The sequence below is a fragment of the Saccopteryx bilineata genome, chromosome 5, assembly GCF_036850765.1.
Source record: "Saccopteryx bilineata isolate mSacBil1 chromosome 5, mSacBil1_pri_phased_curated, whole genome shotgun sequence".
Lineage (NCBI taxonomy): Eukaryota > Metazoa > Chordata > Mammalia > Chiroptera > Emballonuridae > Saccopteryx > Saccopteryx bilineata.
The window spans coordinates 2,564,223-2,590,132 of NC_089494.1; the positions used below are offsets into that span (position 1 = coordinate 2,564,223).

A 25,910-nucleotide genomic window follows, 5' to 3' on the forward strand; every position below is an offset into this window, starting at 1 on the left:
AGGCACTGGGTCGGTTTCTCATGGTGCTCGTGCTCTGAACTGAGTCCTAAATGGTGCTCTTAAGGCTGCGAGACCCCGCTCCCCTCCCTCCAGTCTCCCCTCTGCTCCTGTGTGCCGGGCCTCCCCTCTGCTCCTGTGTGCCGGGCCTCCCCTCTGCTCCTGTGTGCTGGGCCTCCCCTCTGCTCCTGTGTACCGGTCTCCCCTCTGCTCCTGTGTGCCGGCCTCCCCTCTGCTCCTGTGTACCGGGCCTCCCCTCTGCTCCTGTGTGCCGGGCCTCCCCTCTGCTCCTGTGTACCGTGCCTCCCCTCTGCTCCTGTGTACCGGGCCTCCTCTCTGCTCCTGTGTACCGGGCCTCCTCTCTGCTCCTGTGTACCGGGCCTCCCCTCTGCTCCTGTGTGCCGGGCCTCCCCTCTGCTCCTGTGTACCGGGCCTCCCCTCTGCTCCTGTGTGCCGGGCCTCCCCTCTGCTCCTGTGTGCCGGGCCTCCCCTCTGCTCCTGTGTACCGGGCCTCCTCTCTGCTCCTGTGTACCGGGCCTCCTCTCTGCTCCTGTGTACCGGGCTCCTCTTGCTGTGTGTTTCGATACAGGGTCCTTGGGTTACAGCAGTCTCAACACAGGACGCCCGAGTTTACAACACTCACGCCCATAAAAGCTAAAAAACTGAGACGTGAGTTTCGGCTTCTCCGTTAGTGTTAGCGTCGTACTTGTGGGCTGCCTGGTGAACTGGGTGGGTTGTGCCTGACGGGACAGTGTGCAGCAGTGTGTGTGAGCCAGGAGGTTGGCGACACCCGTTTTTGTCATTTTTTCTGACACTACAGTACAGTGTACTGTGCAGTATATTTATGTCCTTTTCCTTTTTTCCTGTGGCTTAGTTGTGTTTTTATGTTCTAGATTATGATCTCACAACTATGTTAAGATAGGTGACTTAGGCTGGGGTCTGTCCCAGCCGACACCAGAATTCGGGTTATGTCACTGTCGTAGGGACGGAACTGTTTCGTAACCTGAGGACCCCCTGCAGTTATACTGGGAGGACTGCTCGCCTCCTCACAGGTGCACATGACGGTTTGTTGCTGGTTACGCCACTGTCCCCGCTGAGAAGGTGACTGTGGGCACCGTGCCAGCCCAGGGGCCAGGCTGAGTTCTGACGGCCCCGGCCCAGCAAGGCTCTCCTGGTGCGGGCCTCCCAGTGTGCCGCGTCTGCAGGCCCGGCTTTGGTGGAGGCCGAGCGCTCGCCGACATCCTGTCCAGTGGGGCTTCCTGGCTTCACACTGAGGCTCCCGTGGCGGCAGCTGCCTGCGGCCACAGGGGTTCGCCCACCAGAACTGTTCTAGGGCCTCACGCCAAGGACTGCTGGTCCCTGCGATGGAGTTCTGTCTACGGCATGGAGTCCCATTCATAGGTTGCCTCCTGTCTTCGAGTCCTTTACCTAAAGCCAGAGCGGGTGAAGGGCAGGGCGGTGCAGCGTGCTGCCCGCGTGCGTGCGTTAGTTCACACCTGCGCCCTGTGGGGAGAGAGGCGCTGCAGAATCGGGGGGTGGTCGCCTTCGGCGTTCTCCAGATCCGAGCAGATTGACGGTGCACTGCCTCTCCCACTGCTCTTATCCTGCTGGCTGCAGGTCACCCAGAGCTCTCAGATAAAAGTAGAATCAAAGCCAGGCCCTGTCCGGTCCATTCCCAGCTTGGGGCAAGTCAGTGGGTCAGGCGAGTGCAGCCGCGGGGTGCCGGGGCGGTGGGTGCCCGTGACCCGAGCGGTGAGGACTTAGCCCTCTGTGCACTGAGGCTGGGAGGTGCTGACGGTGTGGATTCTGTGGGCACATCCTTCACTCGTCCTGAGAACCGTGCCCATGGTTGGCAGATGGAGTCTGATTGTTCCCCCTTGTTTCAGGGACGGCCGTGTCCTGGGCGTGCTGGAGGTGTCACGCTCCATTGGGGACGGGCAGTACAAGCGCTGCGGCGTCACCTCCGTGCCGGACATCAGACGCTGCCAGCTGACCCCCAATGACAGGTAAACGTGCCCAGCAGAGGCACACGCGGGCTCGCGCCCCCACCTCTGGCTGTCAGGAGCTGCGTCTGGGCACGGGGCTGGGCCCCAGGGGTGTGGAGAGAAAAGACCGTTCCTGCTGGGGCCACCATCTGCGGGGGCCACGTGTGTGTGTCCTAAGAGTGTGGGCTGTCCTGGGAGCCTGGCGGTGGGGGTGGGGTCCCTGCTGGAGGAGGGGGTGCTTTCTGGCAGAGGACACACAGAGGTATTAATGTGGACGGGCGGCGTGAGGGCATGACCAGGAGGGGCTGGTGATGGGACGGTGGTGGAGTGCTTTGGTGACAGAGGCGACAGGCCCTGTGTTCTGTGCTGAGGAGTGTGAAGTTTAGCTTCTAATTGGCGGAGGATCGTGGGGCTTTAGGCAGAGTCGAGCTGGGCTGAGCGGGGAACCCCCTGTTTGGTTGTCCACTGCCGTCCTAAGTGGCTTGTGAGGAGGCCCCGTGCCCATCCACCTGGCTGCAGGAGGCCCTCCCTGTGGAGGGTGGGTCAGGGTGGCCCTGGCTTGAGAGGGGGCTGAACTAAGGCTGCAGTCCAGGGGCACAGGGAGAGCTCAGAACCAGAGGCACACAGGGCTCAGTGGTGGGAGTACAGCCCTGGCCGGGGGGGGGGGGGGGGGAGGTCTCTTCCAGAGCGCAGCCCGGAGCCCACCTCCAGTGCTGCGGTCAGGAGCCCTGCCCTGGCCCCCCGTGCCAGCCTCCCCACTCTCCACACCTGCCTTCAGCATGTCACATTCTTGCTGACCCTGGGGTCTTGGGACACGCTTGCAGCAGCCCCTCTGGGTTTTCTGAGTGACGTCTGCCCCGCGCAGGCCATGCTGCGTGCTCTGTGCTCCCGGCTCAGGGTGTGGGCACCGTGCTGGAAGGGGCGGGATCCTGCTGGGCTTGTGCCCGGGGTCCCAGCCCAGACCACATGCTGGTCGATACTTGTGATTGAAGGAGCAGTCAGAAGAGGAACGGGACCTGGGTGTGGCGGTGGGGAGAGGGGGGGTGGGGAGAGCGGGGGGTGGGGAAAGCCGGGCGGACTGCTCCTCGGGGCTCGGGAGCTCACGTCTCCACGGCCAGCCACGGGGGTTCAGAAGAATTTCTCTTGGGAAGTCAGGGTGGGCTTTGAGAAGAGGTGTCCCGTGTTCAGACAGTGGAAGGAGGTCGTCCTCCTGAGGCCTTGGACCCAGTAGCTTTTGAGAATGTCCCTGTTTAGGTCTAAACTACTAGTTTTTTGCCTTTGGGAAATGGCTCAGGCAGAGGTGATTTAATTGGAGATCTTCCTTTGGAGTTGTCTAAAACAGTACAGTATCTAATGTTTGGATTAATCCATACTTAGATTATTGGTGAGCGGAAGCTTAGTCTCAGTTTTAATGTATTATGCACACCTACAGTCAAGTTTTAAGTAGTTTTAACCTTTGTCTCAGAAGTTAGGTTGGTTTTTGAAAGTCCTTAGCGTTCGAGTAGTGGGACGGGTGTGTGTCTTTGTTGCTGGCCGGTTCATAGTCTGTTGTTGAGCCCGTTGTGTTCTCCCCATGCTGCAGGTTCATCCTGCTGGCCTGCGACGGCCTCTTCAAGGTCTTCACCCCGGAAGAGGCCGTGAACTTCATCCTGTCCTGCCTCGAGGTGAGAGCCCGCCTGGGGGAGCGGGTGCCAGTCCTTCTGCTCCCCCGTGTCCCTGGGTGCCTGTCCTTCTGCTCCCCCGTGTCCCTGGGTGCCTGTCCTTCTGCTCCCCCGTGTCCCTGGGTGCCTGTCCTTCTGCTCCCCCGTGTCCCTGGGTGCCTGTCCTTCTGCTCCCCCGTGTCCCTGGGTGCCTGTCCTTCTGCTCCCCCGTGTCCCTGGGTGCCTGTCCTTCTGCTCCCCCGTGTTCCTGGGTGCCTGTCCTTCTGCTCCCCCGTGTCCCTGGGTGCCTGTCCTGCGCTGGCTCTGCCAGGAGAGGGCTGGGGTGCGGGCCCCCTGACCCAGTGGCGCCCCTTCCCGCCAGCAGGACGAGAAGATTCCCAGCCGGGAGGGGAAGCCCGCCGTGGACGCCCGCTACGAGGCGGCCTGCAACCGACTGGCCAACAAGGCGGTGCAGCGGGGCTCGGCGGACAACGTCACCGTCATGCTGGTGCGGATCGGGCGCTGAGAGCGTGGCCGGCTCCGAGGACTCGTGTGTGTGACATCGTGTGTGTTGTGTACTCCTGTGGGACTCCCGTGGCTGTAAATAAAAGTTCCTCTTTTTTCTAGTCTTTTCTCTCATTACGTTGTGAGAAACTCTGGACCCTTCACAGGCTGTGTTTTCTTGAATGTGCTCTGGGTCTTGTTCAGACCGGGGCAGGAGGCTCGGAGGGTCGGCTCATGGTGTGTCTGTGCCGTTCTGATGAGGACCCTGTTTGGGGAAGCGGCATTTCACAGTGAGGTGGGACCTGCCCCAGGGCTACCTCGCATCTTTCAAATTCTGGCATCTTCCAAATTTCCAAACAGAAATAAGGTTACAGATCACTGTGTAGCTCAGTCCGGGCGTGGCCAGGACGGCAGGCTGACCCATGAGGCCGTCTGCCCCAGGGCAGTGTGCCCGACGTGCTCCTGGGAACGAGAACTTGGCGCTTCTGAGTCCTGGAGAGGCAGCGTGGCAGGAGGGCTCTGGTGCTGGGGGTGCCCTCCCGTGGGGTCCGGGCCTGTGCGTGGGCGCTGCACCTCCGGGCGGAGCGTCGGGCTGCTGGGGAGTGTGGCTCGGCTGGGCCCAGGGCCACCCTCCAGTAACACCTCGGGCCGCTCACGGCGAGAGGCTCAGAGGGAGGTGGGCCAGCCCGCCTGGGGGAATAGGAACCTCTTTCAGGCGCTTTCTGTGTGAAACACGCCCCCTGTGTTGCTGAGCTGCTGTTCAGGGGACCAGCTCTAGGTCTTCTTTGCCCCAGGATGATGTAAGATTTCAGAAACTTGCCATTCAAGAAGCTGTTCTGTAATGCTCACTGGCCCCGCCCAGCACACAGCCCGGGCTTATCACCCTGTCAGTCAGCGGAGCTGGTGTCCCTGCCACAGGCACTGCGGGGACATCGTGAACACACCCTTCCGCAGAGAGCGCTTAGAGCCAGGTCCCGGTTGCTGAGGGCTGGGGCGTCATGGAAGGAAAGAGCCTCTGCCTCAGCATTCAGTAAACATCTTCCATAGCAAACTAGGTGTCAGTCTGTGACTCGTGTCCCCAGTTCCCCGAGTGTCCCTGGCCCGGAGCTGCGAGGGGCTTCCCACTGTGGCTTCCCTGGCCAGCACCCCTCCCCTTCTTCATGGGTCCACGCTTCCCCTCCAGGCTGGGGGCCACTGCCCTTCCCCCATCACCTCAGAGAGGTCCCACCCCTGGTGGGTCTGCTGAAATGAGCAAGAGTCTATTTGTTTTTAAAGAATATACTTTATTTTTTATAACTGTATAATCACATACTTCTTAATACTTGAACTAATTCATAAAGTCAGTTGTATAAATATATTTTACCTGGTAATATTATATAATAAATACTTTAATAAGTTGTTACATAATTAAGGCTGAGAAAAGGGGAGAGATCTGTGGCTTTTTCAAGAGTAAAAGATAGCTTTTCTAAAATATCTGAGGCTACACCTGCCCTTATCAGAGAGCGTGGGGACACAGAACACAGGCCAGCTGGCACTTCCAAGTAGGGCGGTGCCGGTCCTACTGAGAACCATGCCAGGCCTGCCAAGGGGGCACAGTGCTGTTGATGAGTGCTGTGCTTGGAGGGGAAGGAGGGCCGGCTAAGGGGGAGGTGCTTGATTCCGTGTGGGGTGGAAGCTTGGGGCCCCTGAGGACATCATCCTGAGGTCAGCGAGGAGGTTGAGGTGACAGCAGCCATGGTCCCTTTCCCAGGTCTGAAGGCATCCAGTGTGGTTCCCGGGACATGCTGCAGGACCAGGCCTTTCATGAGCCTAGTGTGTCAGGATGCGGGCTGTGGTCTCCAGGGGGACCACCTACCCGGGGATGGTCCTGCTCCTTGGAAGGAAGGTGACGCCTCCTTGTGGGGTGTGCCCCCAAACCCCTGCGGCAGCACAGAGGACTAGGGTATCCAGCCCCCTCAATGCACTCTCCCTCCACCTGTCTGAGCTCACTGAGCTCAGGGCCCGTTTCCACCCAGGTAGGGTGGATGCCTTACTGAGACCCCAGAGCCAGCTGGGCCCTGCCAGGCCATGGGCGGCAGCCAGGAGCTGTGGCTGTGGGAAGCCGAGTTCATCTGGGCAGGTAGGGGGTGGGGCCTGCCGAGACGCTCGCTCTTCCCATCTGGCCGGTGGGTCCTTGCCGTGAGTTGGCCTCAGAAGGACCGGAGAATCGGGTTCCCAGACAGGCCTGTGGAGGTGGCGAGCCATCGTGGGCAAGCCGAGTGCCTGTCCACCTTGCACATGTTGGAAGTGTAAAGAGCTCCCAGAAGCTGGGTTCAGACTCTCACTGTCCCCGCATAGCCCTGTCCAGCGTCGGGGGTCAGGCTGCAGGGACTGGGGGAGCCCCAGGTGGAGGTGGGTGCGGGGAGGGGGAAGACTGCTGCTGAAGGCAGCTTGGCCCGCAGCTGCGCCCACTGCCCTTCAGGTAAATCGGCAGGCAGGGCGGCCCAGCAGGCAGACCAGCCATTCCCTTCCTGCGGGCGCTGCCAACACCAGCAAAGGTGGGGAAGGCGGGGCTGGGTCGCAGCGAAGCAGCTGAGGCTGTAGACAAGCTGTCTAACAGGCAGGCCGGGCAGGGGCGCAGGGCCCCGCCACACTTAGGGACAGAGCAGGAGCTGGGTACGCGAGACTGGGATAAGAGCCGGGTCCCAGGACGGAAGGTTTGCCTGTCACCTCCCCAGGCTGCCTGGAGTGGCCATCTCTGGGCTGGTCTGCAGGGGCTACTGTGGGCAATCGCAGTCACCTTGACCGCTCCGGCATTGCCAGAGACCCAGCTGGGTGTGCAGGGTGGTGCCACTCAGACGCCCAGGAGGACAGCACTGAACTGGGAGCCGCTCTGCACGGTGATCACGGAGCCGCTGGCGTTGTCCAGGAAGACGGAGGTGTACTGCCCCATCTGCGGGGAGGGCAGCGTCAGCCGGGGGGCCACCACCGGCCACACCTCCAGCCCAGCACCTCTGACCCATCCCGTGCTCTCTCCCCACCTCTACTGGCCTTACGGGCTCCTGCAGTTCATGTGTGTGGGTGCGGGCCTCTGCTCAGGGCCAGCTCCTCTGCTGCGTGGGGGGCCACGTGAGGCTCTCAACTGGGGCGTGGGGCGGCCCTGCCTTACAGGCCTGGCCCCTGACCCACCCTGCAGGGCCATCGTGGGACTAGCCAGCACTCTGGCCTGGCTGCTGCAAATGTCCATACCAGCGGGATCCCATCCACTGGGGACTCCCAGAGCGCGCGCCATCTGACCTCTCCCAGCAAGCAGTGCGGTGCCGGGGCTGGACCAGGCCTCTGACCGCCTGTCAGCGGCAGCCAGGCCTCCAGTCCTGACTGCTGTGTGAGCTTGGGCAAGTTACCTAACTCTTCTGTGCTTTGTTCCCGTTGGTAAACAGAAACAATGGTGGTCCCCACCTCAAAGTGCTGCGACAGTGGAATGGGTCATTTATGCAAAGCGCTCAGGACAGGGCCTGGTGTGCTGTTGAGCAGTATGGTGCTGTTGTCCACGCATCCACACTTAAAAGAGTTTTTCTTTTTTAAGCGACTCTCACCTTTGCATCAGTTCCTTGACTACTTGCCAAATCCCCAGTGCCGGAAAGAGGTGGTCACTTGGGGTTCTGTGTAGGAAGCCACTCCACTCCCTGCTTCCCGCAGTGGTAGTGGACCCGGGTGTCATGGCCCAGCCTGGGCCATGGAGCTGACCCGCTGACCCACCACCAGGAGCACCAGCCCTCAGTGTGGGGCTTGGGGGAGTCTCCTAACAAGCCCAGTGGAGCCACTGCTGAGAACCAGCGGCCCTGTGGGCAGAGTTGGGGGAAGGAAACTCGGACACGGCCTGGCTCAGCTGCATTAGCCTCAGGGTTGTGGCGCGGCCCCGAACCTGGAGTTGGGGTGCTGGCCCCAGAGCTCCTGAGCACCCACCAGCAGCCCTCCCTGCCAGGTCACCCCATGGCCACACCCATGTGTTTCCTGCGCCCAGGCCCGTCCCCCGCACCTGCAGATACAGAACACCGTTGACGGAGATGGTGAAGAGATCGCTGCTGCTCCTCAGGCCCATGACGGTCTCCAGGGAGCTATGGCCAAAGCAGAAAGGCGGTCAGCCCCAGACCCTACCAGCGTCACTGGCAGTGTGCTCACAACTGACAGGGGCCCCAGCCAAGTGCCTAGGGGACAGCTGTCTCGGCTGGGTCTTCTCGGGGATGTGGTATCTCACTGGCTCCCCAAAAGGAGGCCCATTTCCACAGAACCAATGGTGTGCTGCGGCTGCGGGAAAGGCAGGCTGGGCCCAGGCCAGGAGCAGCTCACCCCGTGCTGGCTGCTGCAGCTGGGGCGGTGTGTGAGTGTGTGTGTGTGTGTGTGTGTGTGTGTGTGCATGTGGGGGCGGGGGGCAGGCGGCAGGGACTCTATGGTCAGGCCAATCGTGGAGGCTTTCAAAACCAGAGTAAGAAGTTTTGATCTGGGCCCTGACCTGACTGGTTGGCTCAGCCGTAGAGCGTCGGCCCAGCGTGTGGATGTCCCAGGTTCAATTCCTGGTCAGGGCACACAGGAGAAGCGACCATCTGCTTCTCCACCCTTCCCCACCTCCCTCTCTTCACCTCCTGCAGCCAAGGCTTGGTTGGAGCAAGTTGGCCCTGAGGAACTGAGGGCGGTTCCATGGACGCCTTAGGTGCTAAAATAGCTTGGTTGCCAAGCAATGGGGCAAGGGCCCCAGATGGGCAGAGCATTGCTCCATAAGGGGCTTGCCGGGTGGATCCCGGTTGGGGCGCATGAGGGAGTCTGTCTCTCTGCCTCCCAGCTTCTTACTTAAGAAAAAGATAGTGTTTTGACCTTCATTCATTCATTCATGCCTTCTACAGCTATTGCCAGCACCTGCCTGGGTCTGGGTCTGTCCTAGGTGCTAGCGATAGGGGGAGCAGCAGCTCCCACCCTGGGTGAGCAGGTGCAACGGGAAGGTGGGCATGGTCATGTGCAGTGAAGGAAGTTCACGGGAGCCGGTGGGAGAGTGAGTGGGCAGGGCAGTGCAGAGTGGTCAAGAACGAGCTCTCTGAGGAGGTGAGCCAGGCCTGCCTCCCGGTGTGGGGAGGGGTGGAGGCTGGGGAGTGTGCCCAGGGAGCTCGGGCATGTGCTTACTACAGCCCTGCTGCTGAGAAGGGAGCGTCGGGGTGGGGTCACCCAGGCCACAGTGGTGGTGGGAATGGCGGAAAGGGTCTACCCAAGCTGGCAGGACCCGGCTGGGGGCCCATGGGGGAGCCAGTCCCGGCGCCTGAGCCGCCATGCCCCTTTCGCTACTCACTCGTTACGCTGGCACCGGGACTGGATGCAGATGAGCAGGCGCAGGCGGTCCCGGGGGCGCGCCACCTCCGACCTCCGCTCGGGGAGCCCTTCGGGGGCGGGAGGGGGTAGAGGGTCAGTCACTGTGAGCGTGGGCCCAGCTGAGAGAGGTAGGGGGAATTTTCCCGCCCCCACGCGGCGCTGGATCTTACCCACATGCAGCGTGGCGGCGAGCGCGTAGAAGCCGGCAACTGGCGCTGTATACTGGCCGGTGGTCAGGTTTAGGCCCGAGCCACGGTGGAAGGGGGTGTCGTCCTGCTGCGGAGCGCACACGCAGTCACCCGGGGGGGGGGGGCTGCCACGCCCCCCACGTCCCCCAGGCCCCCCACCCCCACCCCCGCCGCCCTGTCCGGAGGACTCACCAGGTCGTACAGGCTGAGCTCCTGCAGAGTGCGCCGATCTACCAACGTGCTCCGGCCCAGGCGGCAATGGAAGGCGGCCTCGATGAGCCGCGCCCTGGGCCGGAGCAGGGTTCTCTTCCGCCCGGCCGGCAGGCCCGAGTCCACTGCCTCCTCCTGCTCCTCTAAGGCCTCACACTGCTCCACGCACTCGGCACCTGGCGTAGAGCCAGCGGCGGCCACAAACTGAGCCCACTCTGCCCTCCTTCCGGGCTCCCACCCACCCAAACCCCGCACAGCCTGCAGGGCCCGCGCAAACTTGGCCTGTTGACCCCGTGGCCACTCCTGTTTCCCTTCACACTTGGGCCACCGGGAAGCTCAGGGCAGCCTCACACCCTCGTTTGTCCCCTGCCTCGCCTCACCTCCCTGTCCTATGCACCCTTCCCCGTTCGCGAGGCTGTTTTTTCTGTTTACTGTTTTATTGTATCCTCAAAGGCAAGTCTATCAGCCAGCCCTGGCCCTTTTTGAAAGGAAACGAGGTGTAAACAACTATTGCAGCTATCCTGGAAATAACACGTAAGTTCTTCAGCCGCTGAAGCTGGTGCATTTAACTGAATACTGCATTGCACTGAAGGATGGAAAGGCTGTCATGAGCTCTTCCTAATAAAATGAGTCTAGTAAGTGACATGAGCTGCCCGTTAGCAGTGGCCCCAGTGCAGAGACACCCCTCACAGCTCAACTCTGCGGTCACCCTCTGTGCCCTCCGGGTCAGCTGCCCAGCTCGGGTCAGGCAACCACCTGGGGGTACCAGGCTGGGTGTTCCCCTGTGCTGCCCTGCACACTGTCCTCCCGGCCCCACTGGAGAAGCCTCCTGGTGCCCTCCCGAGGGGCTCTGTGCCAGCAGCTGTCTGTCAGGGGAAGGGCTAGAGGTGATTGGGGGGAAAAGCTGGGGTCTGCAGTCGAGGGGCCTGTGCTGACTGGGGTGAGCCCTAAATCTTCCTGGTGTCGCTGAGGGAATCAGAGGAGCACTTTGAAAGCTTAAGGAGCCCTGACTCCCTTCCCCAGCTATTCCCCCTGTGAGGGGGTGGGTATGGGTTCAAGTGTCCTGGCTGCCTCTGAGCACACCTGACTTCCAGGTGCCACACGGGCACCAGTTCCCAAACACCTACCGAACACTGAGCAGTCACGCCCACCTTCCTCTGTGGAATGCCCTCTTTACCACGCTGCCACCCTGGCTCCTGACCCGGAGCCCAGGACAGCGCGGGGGCCTCCCCAGGTGCCACCAGCACACTAAGGCCCAGCCCACCCCGGCTCCTGACCAGCACACTAAGGCCCAGCCCATCCCGGCTCCTGACCAGCACACTAAGGCCCAGCCCACCCCGGCTCCTGACCCGGAGCCCGGGACAGCGCGGGGGCCTCCCCAGGTGCCACCAGCACACTAAGGCCCAGCCCACCTCGGCTCCTCTGGGAGACCTTCCCCAGGGGCACTCACACCTCGGAGTGTGTGCCCACGTGGCCTGCGCCCCCTACCTTTCTGCAGCAGGTATAACTGCTTCTGCAGTTCTTCCGGTGAGTAGAGGCGGTTTAAGTAGCTCCGGAGGTTGTAGGGTTCGGGGGTCGCCGGCAGGCTGACCTGGATGGAAGGGGAAACGTGGCCGTGAGGACTTCTGCACGGGCCGCCTGGGAACCATGGTCTCCTGCCCTGTAAGTTCCTGCCACTGAGGCAGGCAAGAGGGGCTGCCGCTGTGACCAGGGGCCCCAGCCCCTGCTGAGGGGGCAGTGCGGATGCGGGCTCTGAAAGCTGCCCTCCCAGGCCGGCCCAGGCCTCCTGGGCCGGGAGGTAGAGGACGAGAAAGGCAGTAGCCGATGGGGCTGCCCAGCGTCTCGGGGGTACAGCGTAAATGGTGGGAACGGGCCCCCAACTCAAGGTCCCTTGGGCCCTTGGCTTGACACTTCTCTGTGCTCTCTGACCCCACCAGGCCAAGGGTGAGGGTCTGTGCTTGGCGACACGCTCAGGATGCCCCAGTGGGGGCTGTGGGGGGTGATGGTGGTGGGCCGTCAGTTCAGGAAGGGCCCCTAGGTGGAGGCTCCGGGCACAACCACATGTGCACACGTGCCAGCTGGGGCTCCCAGGCTCACCTTCAACTTCCTGCCTCTGCCTCTGCCACCCCTGTTGGTGTTGGTATTCTTGTCACTGTGGCCGAGGAATAACAGCCAGGTTTCCCTGGGGTCCATGGTCGTGGTTCGCTGGGTGGTGGACGCCTAGAACACAGCCGCTGTTGGGCTAGTTCCCATCCCCCACCCCACCCCCGCCCCCCACAGCGGGTGTCCGCTGAGCTGATGGGACAGGACGCTTTTCAGAAGCAGGGCTGGCTTTCAGTACCCTCGGGTCCCCATCCTTGTCAACAGTGGTGCCCGTGCAGCACAGCCTGTGGGGATGACCCCTGGGGAAGGGACTGCACCGGGGCCCACTCTGTGGAAGAAGAGGACCCTCGGGTGGGCAGAGGAAGACGGGTGGAGAGCTGTACAGCCGGGGGACACTCGGCCCTGCTGGGCTACCAGGCCTCTATCAGCTCTCTCCATAGGAGTCACAGGAAGGACCGAACCACCAACACCCACAGGTGCCCGGGAAGAGCTGGCTGATCACCAGGGTCTCCAGCTATCCCACCCCTGTCCTCTGAAGTTCCAGGGAGCCCGATTTCAGCCCTCAGTCCAGGGTGGTGAGGGGCCTGGAGGTCCAGCACTGAGATGTGAGGACTTAAGGCCTGTGCACAGGGCGTGACACCGCCCGTCTTCCTCAGGACTTCCAGGACACTTGACCCAAGCAAGGACTGTGACAGTTCCGGAAATATCCATTCCCTTATGTACTGTATCCTGACCAGTCATGACACTGAGGAAAGTTCCCAGGAGGCGCCTTCCAGGGAGAGACCTTTGGCCCTGTGGGCAGCGGGCCTCGGATGGTCTGGGCTCCAGGCAAGGCTGGCAGCTGGGAAGGGAGCTGGCCCAGGAAGGCTTAGATGAGGTCATAGGCCTTGACTCCGGTGACTGACCGAAGGACCCAGGGTTCTAGAGCTGGCCAGGTCCTTTCATCAGGGACAGACCTGGCGGTCCTGCGGCCACTCTGCAGGGACCCGGGCCCTCCTTTAGGAGCCATTGTGCTGTGGTGGGGTGTGCGGACCTCTGCAGGAGGGCCTCAGAGCGCCAGGTCGCTGTCCTCCCTGGGTAGTGGGCTCTGCTCACTGAATCCCAGGCCCTGGGATTCTGCTTCTCGGCCTCTCGGTGGAAACACGTGGTGGGCTCCACGAGGGCCGGCGGAGCACACTGGGCTGGCCCCTCAGAGCTGGCCCCGTGGCCCGGGCATGGATGCAGACCCCAGTTTGGTTTGGGGGAAGCAGAAGTAGGCGGTGCCACCTTGGTCTGGGGACCCAGGACATGGGCCTGCGTGGGTGTCGGGCAGCTGCCTTGGCTGCCGGAGAACTCCAGCCTCGGAGTTTGGGGGACCGCCAGTGCCATCGGGGCCCTCAGAGAGGGCCCAAGGCCAGAACCCCGCCTGGATGCACCCCAGCTCCCCCTCTGCTGCCTGGCAGTGTACCCCTGACATCTGGTAGCCCTGCCCATTTGGAGAGGGAGACTGGGAGGTGTCTGCCTTCAATCCACGGGAAGTGGTCCTTGGCCTTGGTGGCTCCAAGTGTGATGCTGAGAGCAGAGCCTCAGGCCTGAGGTCCCACTGTGGCTCCGCCCTTTGCACAACCCCTAAGCATCTTGACCCTACAGGGACCCCAAACCCCTTTCCCACCTGCAGGGCCCCCTCCACACCCCACTGAGGGCTCCTCCAGGGCCCCAGTCCCCCACCTTCCCCAGCCCGACTCCCCTCGGCCCCAGCCAGGAAGGAAGGAGGAGGTCAGAGCTAGAGAGGACTCCTACACAACCACAAATCACAGGTCCCTGGGGCACCCCCACACACACACACGTGCACCCCCTACACTTCCTTCCTCAGACCTGCAGAAAGGTAGTTCTTGTTTTTCACAGGGAACTCCAGTAATTTGCTCACACTTCTTTCCAATTTCACGAGAAACAAGTTACTTCCACTTAGTTCCCAACTTCCTTCTGTCCCCAAAGAAGCAGCATTTCCCCCTGGCTCAGTAGAATTTTGTTTTAATGCTAAAAAATATTACCCAAAAGCCAAGGTCAAGACTGGCTTTTAGAGTACCAGGCAGTGCGGAGAGGGGCGGCGTCCACACCCGCTCTGTCTCCAGGGACCCGGGCAGCCAGAGTCTTTATCCCCACGTTAGAAAGGAGGACACGACACCGAAGTCAGTCGGGTCCCTGCCCGCGGCGCCGCACTTCTCACCGCCCCGGGAGCAAGCGCCCTCCTCTCTGGGTGTGTCCTGGACCTCAGGGGGTGCGGGCTCCGGGTGGGGAAACTGAGACCTGGAGGTCTCCGCGGCGGTGGAGCCGGTCGCGCGTCTCGGCATCTTACCGGCACAGGGGTGTCCCGCCCTCCGTGGCTCTCCCCGGCGCTCGCGGGCAGCGGCTCCTTTCGGGCGCGGCTCCCCGCGAGCGCACCGGCACCCCGGGACCCGAGGCCGGTGGCGGCGGCGGCGGCCAGCAGGCCCGCGCAGACGAGCAGCAGGTGAACTCCGGTGGAGGCCATGGAGGTAGTGGGTCTCTCTCGGCTCCGAGCGCGGCGTCTCGGATCGTCAATCGCTGTCCTGCTTCGCAATTTATAATGCGCTTGAATCCCCCGCGTCGTCGGGTAGGCGTGACCTCCCGGTGCCTCCTCCCGGCGGGGACGCGCGCTGCCGCGGGGGCGCGGAGAGGGCGGGGACGCGCGCTGCCGCGGGGGCGCGGAGAGGGCGAGGGCACGCGCAGCCGCGGGGGCGCGGAGAGGGCAGGGGCGCGCGCTGCCGCGGGGGCGCGCGGGAGTTCCGCGAGGAGCTGTGGGACAGAGCACCCGGGAGGGACGGGGCGCAGGGAGGCACTTCGGGGCTCACGCGGACGCCCGCAGCACTGCCTCGTGGTGGCGGGCGCGCCGCCTGCTGGCCAGCGCGTCTCTGCTCCAACACGGGCTCCAGGGTCCCCTGCCTGCGCGCTGTCCAGCACTTCTGCTTCGCCGGGAGCCCCTTCTCCCGACCCTGCACCCTGCGCCCTGTGACTTCCTTTTCTCCGAAGGAAACCGGGGCGTCTCCCTACTCCCGGCCCTGGACCCTTGTGTCTCCCCAGCGCCCAGCGAGAGCCGGGCCGCACTGACATAGGTTGAGCGCGTTGAATCCTGAAGACCCTCAGGGCTTCTTTCGCAGGAAGGGAATCTCCTTTCCGGGACTGCCTTGTCCCCACAGCTGGGGCGCCCTGAGCTCAGTGACCCTGGAAGGGTGGTGTCCAGAGCGAATCTACCTCTGAGGCAGCGGCCCTGCACTGATGGGGGTGGACCAGACCTGGGAGGATAGAGCCCTGTGGTGACTTAGCCGGGTGTGGTGGCAGACCCTACCAGGGACCCAGCGGCCCTCTACCCACCAGGTCAGTGCAGGACACCCTGCTGGGACAGGTGGACCAGACCCTGCAGCCTCAACTCCAGGTCTGTCCTGAGATGAGCTAGCCCCACCCCCCCACCCCCAATTTGGGCTCTTTGTTCCATTACCTGCTGCCCAGGTAAGAAACGGCCAAACCTGTAGAGAATCTTAATGAGTTTGTCTGAGCCACTGACAATTGCCAGGAAGCAACCAACTGAGGAAATGCTCCTAGAAGGGCCGTTTTACAGCTTATTTTATACATTAGCATCAAAGGGGGAGAGGTAGAGGGGGATTCGATGAGATCCACTGGTGACAGATGAGGGAGGTGGGAGGAAGCAAAGCAGGGCCATCTCTGCGTCTGGAGAAGGAGTACGAGGCAGACACTCTGTTCACGTCCACGCTGGTGGTTCCGGGATAGCTTATAACCCACATTTACAGCACAGAGGGCTGGTATGTGGGAAGGAGATAACAGGGGTGGTCTTGCGCCCTGGAGGGCGGATGTGGCCTCAATGGCTGGAGGAGAAGATTACTCTGACATTCCAGAAGTATTCTATCTCAGATGTAAAAAAGACAATAGGCAGGCTCCCTTGACGCAAAGATTGACCTTTGTCAAGGAAGCGGCAGGCCTAGGATGTGACCACCGCTCTAACCCACTTTTAATTAGAAATTTTAATGTTCGGACCATCGGTCGCTTTTGGTCTCTGAGTCTGTAGGGCCTGCTGTGCAGGTCTTCCCTGGGCTTGTCAGGGTTAGTATGGAGCCCCCTCCCCGCCTTTTCTTCTGTCTGCACATCCCCCTTTTGGTCCTAAATCAATTCAAAGGGCGCACAGATGACCAAGCATTTGATGGGATAGTGTGGTCCCACAGTACTGGGAAGGCTCATTCCCAGGAAGTCTTAGCGTCGGTATCTGTCTCTCTTCTCTCTTCTCCCCTCTCTCCTCTCCCCTCTCTCCTCTCTCCTCTCTCCTCTCTCCTCTCTCTTTCCTCTCTCCTCTCTCCTCTCTTCTCTCTCCTCTCTCTTTCCTCTCTCCTCTCTTCTCTCTCCTCTCTCCTCTCCCCTCTCCCCTCTCTCCTCTCCCCTCACCCCTCTCCCCTCTCCCCTCTCCCCTCTCTCTTCTCTCCTCTCTCCTCTCTCTTCTCTCTTCTCCCCTCTCCCCTCTCTCCTCTCTCCTCTCTCCTCTCTCTTGCTGAACGATGGGCCACTGGGGATGGGGCAAGACTGTAAACTGGGACCGGAAGTCAAGGCTGAATTTTTCTCCAGAGGGAAAGGCAGGCAGGTCGGTCTCACCGGCCTGCAGTGGGGGAAACCCTCCGGCTTGTTTCTAACCCGTGAGCTCTCACGGTCCAAGTTCTGCTGTCCGTCTCACTTCTCTGTATTTTGCATCTGGTATAACATTGACTCATAGTTTGAGGACACACCATACGCCTCTTTGGTTTTCAGTCTGGCCGCGAGAGGGGTGTTTTTATTATTGTTCTTATTATTACTTTAATGTGGCCATCTACTTCAAGCACTCAAGTGTCATTTAATCTGATTCCTGCTAGTTGTACAAGTGGGAGCTATCACTTTAAGTTTTAAGGTGATTTTTTTTAAAATTTATTAATTTTAGAGAGGAGAGATGTAGGAGCAGGAAGCATCAACTCATAGTAGTTGCTTCTTGTTATGTGTCTTGACCGGGCCAGCCTGGGGCTTTGAACCAGCCACCTTAGCATTTCAGGTCGAGGCATTATCCACTGCACCACCTCAGTTCAGGCCAACTTTCAGTTTTAATTGGGGCCAAGGCTGTAAGACCACAATGGTGTAGATTACAATTACCATCTAAAAATTTCCAGGGGCCAGGGAGGACAGTAAGCGTTTCACAGATACATGTCCTGTGCCTCACCCCACAGCAGCGATCACGGGCCATGTTATTACGGCCGCGGCAGCCTCTGTCTGCGTTCATACAGTTAGGAGTCCTTGTTGGGCTACGGAGGAACCACCTCCTCATAACTGGGTTACTGTAAGAAGTCTCCAAACCTGTAGGTAATTTTCACAAGTTTATCTGAGCCAAACTGAGGGCAACTGCCCAGAAGCAAAATCTCAACGGATCAAGAAAACGCTCCGGATGATAATGGCAGTTTCCCCCCTTTATTTATTATACATTAGAATTACAGGAGGAGGTGTAAGGGGTTACAAAGCGGGAGAAAGCAAAGCGAGGGAATCTCTGGGACTGGATAAGAAATAAAAGTGGAGAAGCACAGGCTTCTTTCCGATCGGCGGGGACAGAATAGGACACCTTTGCAGCACACAGAGACGGTATGTGTGTGCACAAGGTGACAACGAGAGTTCTGTGGTCTCACGCTCTGCTGGGAAGTTGTTCCCTCAGGGTCTGGAGAAAGAGATCACGGCAACATTTTAAAGGTATGTTCTTGTTGATGCAAAAAAGGCAATAGACAGGCTCGGTTAAGATAAAGATTGATCTTTATCAAGAAAGATACTGGCCTAGGACCTGACTAGTGACGCCCCCCTATAACCAACCAACCCATTTTTCACTAGGAATTTTTTTTCAGAGCACCCTAAGTGGTTACTCTCGGTCTCCAAGTTCTTAAGGCAGCCAGGTGGGTCTCCCCTGAGCTTGTCGGGTTTAGTGTGTGGCCCCGCTCCCGTCCACACATTTATACATGAAATTCCTTTCTCGAGATTCCTTTGCTATGAACCCTCTACAACTTTCCTCATCCTTCAGAGTTTTCTCTTTTCGCTGATCAGAAATAACTAAATATTAAACAGGGGTCCCCAAACATTTTACACAGAGGGCCAGTTCACTGTCCCTCAGACAGTTGGAGGGCCACCACATACAGTGCTCCTCTCACTGACCACCGATGAAAGAGGTGCCCCTTCCGGAAGTGCAGGGGGCTGCATGCAGCCCGCAGGCCGTAGTTTGGGGACGCCTATAAGACATGCTACTTCCTTTTAACTCCCCTCAAAACACACATATCCCTTTCCTTTTTTTTTTTTTTTGCAATAACATTTCTTTTAGATTTTCCAAAGAGAAACCATACAGAGAGTATTATCGGCCCTGGTGGCATAACTGGGTTGGTTAGACTCAGAGCATCATCCCGAAGCACAGAGGTGGCAGGTTCCATCTCCACTCAGGGCACATACAGGAGCAGATCAATGTTCCTTTCTCTTTCTCTCTCTCTCTCTCTCTCTCTCTCTCTCTATTCCTCTCTTTAAAAATCAATAAAAATAAATAAACTTAAAGAAAGTGTTATTGATAACACAAAAGTTACTGTATCTTCTGAGTCTTCAGCAATTATTAACAGCTGGGCTACACATATAAGATTTGAGAAAAGCCCAGAGAACAAATATAACTACTGTATTGTTGTGATCAATATTATTAGCAAACAAATGGTTTTTAAGCCTGACCAGGTGGTGGCTCAGTGGATAGAGCATCAACCTGGGACACTGAAGACCCAGATTTGAAACCCCGAGGTCATCGGCTTGAGCACGGGGTCTCTGGCTTGAGCATGGGATCACTGACGTAACCCCGTGATCACTGGCCTGAGCCAAAAGTCACTGGCTTGAAGCCCAACGCAAGTTGCTGGCTTGAGCAAGAGGTCACTAGCTCAGCTACAGTCCCCCAGTAAAGGCACGTATGAGAAGCAATTAGTGAATAACTCAAGTGATGCAACTACACGTTGATACTTCTCTCTCTTTCCCTCAAAAAAAGCAAAAGTTTTTTTTTAAGTTCAACATCAATGTGATGTCTAGAGGGAACTGTCTATACCTCTGAGGCTGGCGTCTTTTCCCCAAGGAGTCTTTGCTCTCCGCTGTAGATGAAGGCAAGTATCAGAGATAGGGGCAGATGTCCATTCATGACGAGGTTGGAGAAAGTCTTGAATTGATATCTTTCCCAGTAGACAACATGTCCGGGTTGTAAGCCGTGGTCTTTAAAGTCTTTGTCTCGGCCCTGGCCGGTTGGCTCAGCGGTAGAGCGTCGGCCTGGCGTGCGGGGGACCCAGGTTCGATTCCCGGCCAGGGCACACAGGAGAAGCGCCCATTTGCTTCTCCACTCCCCCCCCTTCCTCTCTGTCTCTCTCTTCCCCTCCCGCAGCCAAGGCTCCATTGGAGCAAGGATGGCCCGGGCGCTGGGGATGGCTCCTTGGCCTCTGCCCCAGGCGCTAGAGTGGCTCTGGTCGCGGCAGAGCGATGCCCCGGAGGGGCAGAGCATCGCCCCCTGGTGGGCAGAGCGTTGCCCCTGGTGGGCATGCCAGGTGGATCCCGGTCGGGCACATGCGGGAGTCTGTCTGACTGTCTCTCCCCGTTTCCAGCTTCAGAAAAAATAATAATAATAAATAAATAAATAAAGTCTTTGTCTCCTGGGAGCACACTATGAAATGAATCATCTACTAAATTGTTCATTTCTTTAAGCTGGTTAGTAAGTCCTTGACAGTAACGCAGAATGTCTCCTTTTAATAACCGTTGTTGGTTTCACGTGCCGTCCGTTCAGACGCAGAGGGTGACCGGTGGCAGTTTTAGGGGAAGAAAGGCTAAGTTTACCGAAAGTGATAGAACTCAGGTTGAGGAGCACTTATCGGAAGAGCTTCGGGGCCAAGGGAGATGAAAAGATTCGGAAATGTGAGCGAGTTGAGTTTTCGCTGTACCGTGGGCATGTTCCCACCAACCCAGAGGCTAGGGGGACAGGCACGGTGAACATTCCGTGGGATAGGTCAAACGTGACGAATGGATTGCGTTATTTGCCCATTGAAATGAGTCCCTCAGTCACTGTGTAACTCAGAGGGAATTCCCCACTTGGGAATTCTTTTCTAATAATAATTTACCTACCATTTTTTTAAATTATTATTATTTTTTTTGTATTTCTCTGAAGCTGGAAACGGGGAGAGACAGACAGACAGACTCCCGCATACGCCCAACCGGGATCCACCCGGCACGCCCACCAGGGGGCGACGCTCTGCCCACCAGGGGGCGATGTTCTGTTGTGACCAGAGCCACTCTAGCACCTGGGGCAGAGGGCAAGGAGCCATCCCCAGCGCCCGGGCCATCTTTGCTCCAATGGAGCCTTGGCTGCAGGAGGGGAAGAGAGAGACAGAGAGGAAGGAGAGGGGGAGGGGTGGAGAAGCAGATGGGCGCTTCTCCTGTGTTCCCTGGCCGGGAATCGAACCCGGGACTTCTGCACACCAGGCCAACGCTCTACCACTAAGCCAACCGGCCAGGGCCTTTAATTTACCTACCATTTAAAGGCGGTTGCTCTCCTCCAAGAGAACCACTCACATGCACAAGTCATAACCGACACGTGTTTGTATCCTTGAGATGGCGGCGTTTGGATAGAATTTGATAGCCACACCCCGAATGGCAGTGGGACGTGTCCTGGGGACCCCTGGAGTGGAGTGTTTCAGGATTACGTTTTGGACAGACAGAACACCCTTTCTGTGTTTGCAGTGCAGGGGGGGGTGTTTCTCGGAATCTTATCTGCTCCGTGAAATCATCGGGGAGTGAGCGTCTGTCCCGTGTGGTCGTCTGAGGTTAGTGAGTTTCTCTAGGAAAGACTGGTGTCTGATTGGGACCCTATCTGTTAGTCCGGGTCCCATGTTCCTTCTTTTTTGTTGCCATTGCCCTGTTCCTTTCTCGGCTGCTGCCCAGTGGGAACCGTCAGGAGCGTCTTTCGCCGATTTCATGGGAAGCGAGGCGCATCCTGGGGTCTGGACAACTTGGCTGTTGAATGCTGCTCATCTAGCTGCAGCATCAGCCATGTGATTTCCTCCTGCTCTCAGGGGGCCGCTTCGGAGGGCCCTGGAATTCTGATGATGACTAATTGTCCCGGTGGCCACAGGACGTCTAATCATCTCTGCAACCCGTTTCTCGGTCCTTTATGGGCTGCCCTGAGGAAGTTCAGACGCCTGGCTGCTTCCGCAACCCTCCAAAGTCACGAGCTGCCCCGCAGGCATTGCTGCCGCGGCCGTCAGAGTGAGTCCTGGCTCTCTCCTTGGCCAAGTAAGTCAGCTTGTTGGGCAGAGGTGTTCAGGTAGGGCAAGAACCTTAAATCACGTCCACCGTGGAAGTGACGGCATCTCCAGCTCGGTGACCTCCCTGCTCATCTTTCCCTGACCCATCTGTACACCAAATTAAGTCAGCACCGTCCACAGGAGTTTCCTGTAAACCAGGGGTCCCCAAACTCTTTACACAGGGGGCCAGTTCACTGTCCCTCAGACTGTTGGAGGGCCGGACTATAAAAAAAACTATGAACAAATCCCTATGCACACTGCACATATCTTATTTTAAAGTAAAAAAAACAAAACAGGAACAAATACAATATTTAAAATAAAGAACAAGTAAATTTAAATCAACAAACTGACCAGTATTTCAATGAGAACTATGCTCCTCTCACTGACCACCAATGAAAGAGGTGCCCCTTCTGGAAGTGCGGCGGGGGCCGGATAAATGGCCTCAGGGGGCCGCATGTGGCCCGTGGGCCGTAGTTTGGGGACCCCTGCTGTAAACCATTTCTAGGAGCAAGAAGGTGCCCAGTCCCGACATAGAGTGGCGCAGTGGATAAAGCATCGACCTGGAACGCTGAGGTTGCTGGTTCAAAACCCTGGGCTGGCCCGGTCAAGTCACATACAAGAAGCAACTACTCTGAGTTCATGTTTCCTGCTCCTCCACCCCCACCCCTTTCTCTCTCTTTCTAAAATTCAATAAATAAAATCTTAAAAAAGAAAAGAAAAGAAAAGAAAAGAAGAGAAAAGAAAAGAAAAGAAGGTGCCCAGTAAGCAAAACACAATCCCGGGCGTCTTCATCCTGCGGAGAAGGTGGCCGCGTCACTGGGTGAAGACCGTTACACGGAGTGAGAGTCCTGTTAGGAGCAGAAAGCGGTTCTTCGGGGGAAGCCAGTCGGCCGCGGGAACTCGAGCAGGATAGGAATTCAGTCGAGGTTCCACGGAGTGCGGGACGTCAGTCAAGGGGAGCCCGTGACTGTGTCTTCTGTGTGTTGGCATGATGTGGCTGTTGCAGAGGCGGCCGTCAGGCGGGGACGGAACCCCTCCGGTGGCGCGGCCGGGCTGGGTCACAGTGGACTCGGGCAGTTGGCCGAGGAACTACAGAGCCAGAGAGTGTCGGGCATTCCCGTGTATCGGAGGCTCACGGAGACAGGCGAGCGAACAAACAGCAAAAGGAAAAGAGCTGGTAAACAAAGGAAATTCTGCTTTTCTTTCTGCAGTGAGGGCGAGGGAGCAGGGGACAGCACACCTCAGGTGGCAGTAGAGCGAGCTGGGAGAAGCGCGGCCCGGGAAAGCGCCCGTGGCCTTCCACACACTAGGCACATGCCACGCCCACGCGGCGCGGCCACGCGCCCACGCGCCCATCAGGCAACGCAGCGCTTTCCCCACAGCTACTGAGCCTGATTGCTGACTGTGACCTCTGCCTTTAGGTCGACGATGACCTCTGTACTTTTGAGCTAAAACTTCTGAAGTATTTCCTTTATGTTTTGTGTATAAAGAGTCAGGAAGCTTGTGATCCAGGTGTCCCAGAGCAGGATCTTTGGACGATTCTGTCACCAGGGCCCCTTCCCTCTGGGCCCCTCTGGGCTGGAGCTGGTTGATCTGCTTAGAAGGAGATTTAGTGAGGCTGGACCATTAATGACAAATTTGGAACCCAGCTGTGACAGTCAGACCCAGGGCCCGTCCCTCTAAGCTGGTTTTTGTTTGATTGTTGGTGTGTAGAAGAGGAAGAGATATCATTCCTCAGTCTTTCAGCGCCCACCTGTAGAGAGCAGGTGAACAGTCTCTTCCCTGACGTGGGGCAGCTGTGCTGGACTTGCTCGTGGGTGTACCAGGTGCGAGCACGTCCCTCATTCGCGCGGGAGCACGTGGCAGAGGCCCTGCGCACAGCCTGTAGAAGTAAGGCCACGGGGCCTTCCCGGGGCGGCGGTCCTCCCAGCTCGCTCTCCCGCCACCGTGAGGTCTGGTGCTCCCTGCTCGCTCGCCCTCACTGCTAATAGCAGATTCTCCTTTATTTATTAGCGCTTTCACTTTCGTTGTTGATTCGCTCGCCTGTCTCTGCGAGCCTCCCATACATGGGGATGGCCCGACCCTTTCTGGCTCTGCAGTTTCTCTACCGTCTGCCTGAATCCGAGGTGAACCTGCCTGGCCTCGGCCACCGGCCTCACACCTGGGGTGAGCAGAACCGAAGCGTGTCCTTTGACACCCACTGTCCCTTGGTGGCTAGCTGTTGTAATGAGAAAGCGTGTCCTCTGGGGGGGGGGGTGTATCTAATACGTCCCAGAGCATAAAAGTAAATCATCCATGTATTGGATTTGAATAGAATCTGCAGGAAACTCAACATCATTCAAGAAAGCTTTTCGTATCTAAGAGAAATCGGTGGGACTCTCTGCCTGTCCCCGGTCATTACCGTCCAGGTACACTTGTGACCTTCCCTGCGGAAAGCAAAGAGGTATTTCTTGTCTTTCTTATTTTTCTACAGGAATGCTGGAAAAGACAGTCCACAGATCAATCACTGAAAGATATTGGCAGTGCACAGGAGTCGCTGATAATAGGCTCTATGGGTTTGGAACCACAGGTTGTCTTTATTTATATAGCTCTGAGGTCTGTACTAACCTCCACCCTTGCCCGTCGGGGTTCTTTGCTGGAAGGATGGGAGAATTACAGGCTTGAACGGGGAATTGTAAAGCAATCTTGTACAATGGGCTTGGTTCCAGCTGGTGGATCGGGTCTCAAAGGACATTGGTGAATACAGGTAGAGGCAAAGTATTGTCGATAGCTATTTTCATAGGAGAGGGTGACTTAGTCTTGCCAATATCTGGACTGGAAAAGGCCCAAAGATGCACTGGAATGTCCTGTAACAAATGTTCGGTCCGTCTCAAGGTCACTTCCCTCTTGTGGAGTTTCCTCTGCAATCACTGTTTTCCCAATTGGTTCGTTACTTGATTCACTTAGTTCTGAATACATTCCAGCCTTCCGGGGAAAGGCTGTGGGGGCATCACTGGTTCCAGGAAAGTCTCGTCCTCGCAGGTGGACTGGGGAGGTCTGACCAGTGGAAATGAATCCACGTGTCCCTATAACGTCCCTTGGTGGGAAGAGAACAGTTTCTGACTTAGAAACAGACGCTGGTTGACCAGGTGTGCCTGCCATCTGTACGGCCGCTTAGTCCAAGGGAGAAGGTCACTGTATTGGGTAGGGTTAAGAACAGATAAAATGGCCCCAGGATCTCCAAGGGGCTTAGTAATCTCCCTACCATGGTCGTTGCAGTGTCTCACCACGCACAGGTAAGGAGACACCTAGTCTCCTGCTCCTCAGAGCAGCCTAGTGTTTACTTTTATCTCTTTTCTTTTCCTAAATCCCATTTCAGTTTTCTGCAATCTTTTTTTTTTTTTTTTTTTTTACAGGGACAGAGAGAGAGTCAGAGAGAGGGATAGATAGAGACAGACAGACAGGAACGGAGAGATGAGAAGCATCAATCATCAGTTTTTCCTTGCGACACCTTAGTTGTTCATTGATTGCTTTCTCACATGTGCCTTGACTGCGGGCCTTCAGCAGACCAAGTAACCCCTTGCTCGAGCCAGCGACCTTGGGTCCAAGCTGGTGAGCTTTTTGCTCAAGCCAGATGAGCCCGCGCTCAAGCTGGCGACCTTGGGGTCCTCAGCATCCCAGTCCGACGCTCTATCCACTGTGCCACCACCTGGTCAGGCTCTGCAATCTTTTTTAAGGTGACCTGGCTTTTTATAATAAAAGCAAATTCCTCCTCAGGAGTTTCCCAGCAAAACTTGTTTATTCTTTTGCATTGCTCTCAGGAACCAGGAAGTGTATTAATTGGATTAGGTCAGAAGAGCCAGGATCATAACTATCTATATCTATATCTACATCTATATCTATATCTATCTATATCTATATCTATCATCTATATCTATACCGTCTATTTATATCTATATCTATATATCTATTTTTTACCTACCATCACTCATTATTATTTTTTTCAGGATCATATGTTCTAACAGTTAAATAAAATTCTTCTGCAAACCCACCAGGGTCCTGGAGAGGGTCAGGAAAATCTTTAGGTCAATTTCTTAATTCTGTCCCAGTACTAGGAAGGTGGATCATGGCCAGTTCTTCTTGTCCCAAGTACGGCTATTCTCTAAAGCAAGCTGCCAGAATTTCTGTGTTGTTCTTTTTTTTCCTCTTGGTCTATCTTGGTGGGTTTTCCGTTCTGAGTGTCCCTTTGATCGGTAGGGAGCTGCCATGGATGAAGTGTAAGAGAGAGAGAGAGAGAGAGAGAGAAAGGCAGAGGAGAGGAGAGTAAGTCCACAAAGTGAAGTAAAAGGCACAGCAGGGCCGCTGGAGAAGAGGGAACAGGGCAGTGTGGTCAGTGAGCAGCTCCAGAAACTTCCCTGGTTCAGAGCCAGTCTCGAAGATTCCTTCTTTCTGGAGAGAAGACTGTCTAAGCCTCCCACCACTTGGTTTGATTTTAGAGCATGCTTTTTTTTTTTCCCCTATCATGTGTGCAAAAAACATAAATGAACTGAAATGTCCAAAAAAAAAAAAAAAAAGCTCTATTTTGGCTATCTTACGTTGCTA

General features: G+C 57.5%; 2 protein-coding genes across 8 annotated transcripts in view; one reads left to right on the forward strand and one right to left on the reverse strand.

Annotated features, from left to right (window-relative positions):
• The window catches only part of ILKAP (ILK associated serine/threonine phosphatase), a 28,210-nt gene extending 23,962 nt beyond the window's left edge, over positions 1 to 4,248 (forward strand). For 5 of the 7 annotated variants that reach the window (XM_066280678.1, XM_066280680.1, XM_066280684.1 and 2 more), the window contains 3 exons: positions 1,884 to 2,003; positions 3,565 to 3,646; positions 4,005 to 4,248. In XM_066280678.1, coding sequence (XP_066136775.1) covers positions 1,884 to 2,003; positions 3,565 to 3,646; positions 4,005 to 4,148 — 346 coding nt within the window. In that variant the 3' untranslated portion in view covers positions 4,149 to 4,248. The remainder of the gene's footprint in view (positions 1 to 1,883; positions 2,004 to 3,564; positions 3,647 to 4,004) is intronic. The other 2 variants (XM_066280679.1, XM_066280682.1) reach the window with 1 other exon arrangement.
• Positions 4,249 to 6,959: 2,711 nt separating this feature from the next.
• On the reverse strand, positions 6,960 to 14,473 carry ERFE (erythroferrone). Its single transcript, XM_066280328.1, has 9 exons — positions 14,300 to 14,473; positions 13,060 to 13,236; positions 11,959 to 12,081; positions 11,350 to 11,452; positions 9,844 to 10,037; positions 9,634 to 9,739; positions 9,444 to 9,531; positions 8,145 to 8,223; positions 6,960 to 7,058 (listed from the first exon to the last, which is right to left on the reverse strand). Exons 1-9 carry the CDS (start codon positions 14,471 to 14,473, stop codon positions 6,960 to 6,962), a joined length of 1,143 nt encoding a protein of 380 aa, XP_066136425.1.
• Between the last annotated feature and the right edge of the window lie 11,437 nt (positions 14,474 to 25,910).

Bases quoted from the DNA above. Each gene is read 5' to 3' on its own strand.
- ERFE (XM_066280328.1), bottom strand. From the start codon at position 14,473: ATGGCCTCCACCGGAGTTCACCTGCTGCTCGTCTGCGCGGGCCTGCTG. The intron at 10,038-11,349 runs GTAGGGGGCGCA...GCTCTACGCCAG, and splicing joins GTTATACCTGCTGCAGAAAG to GTGCCGAGTGCGTGGAGCAG. The intron at 9,740-9,843 runs GTGAGTCCTCCG...TGCGCTCCGCAG, and splicing joins AGCTCAGCCTGTACGACCTG to CAGGACGACACCCCCTTCCA.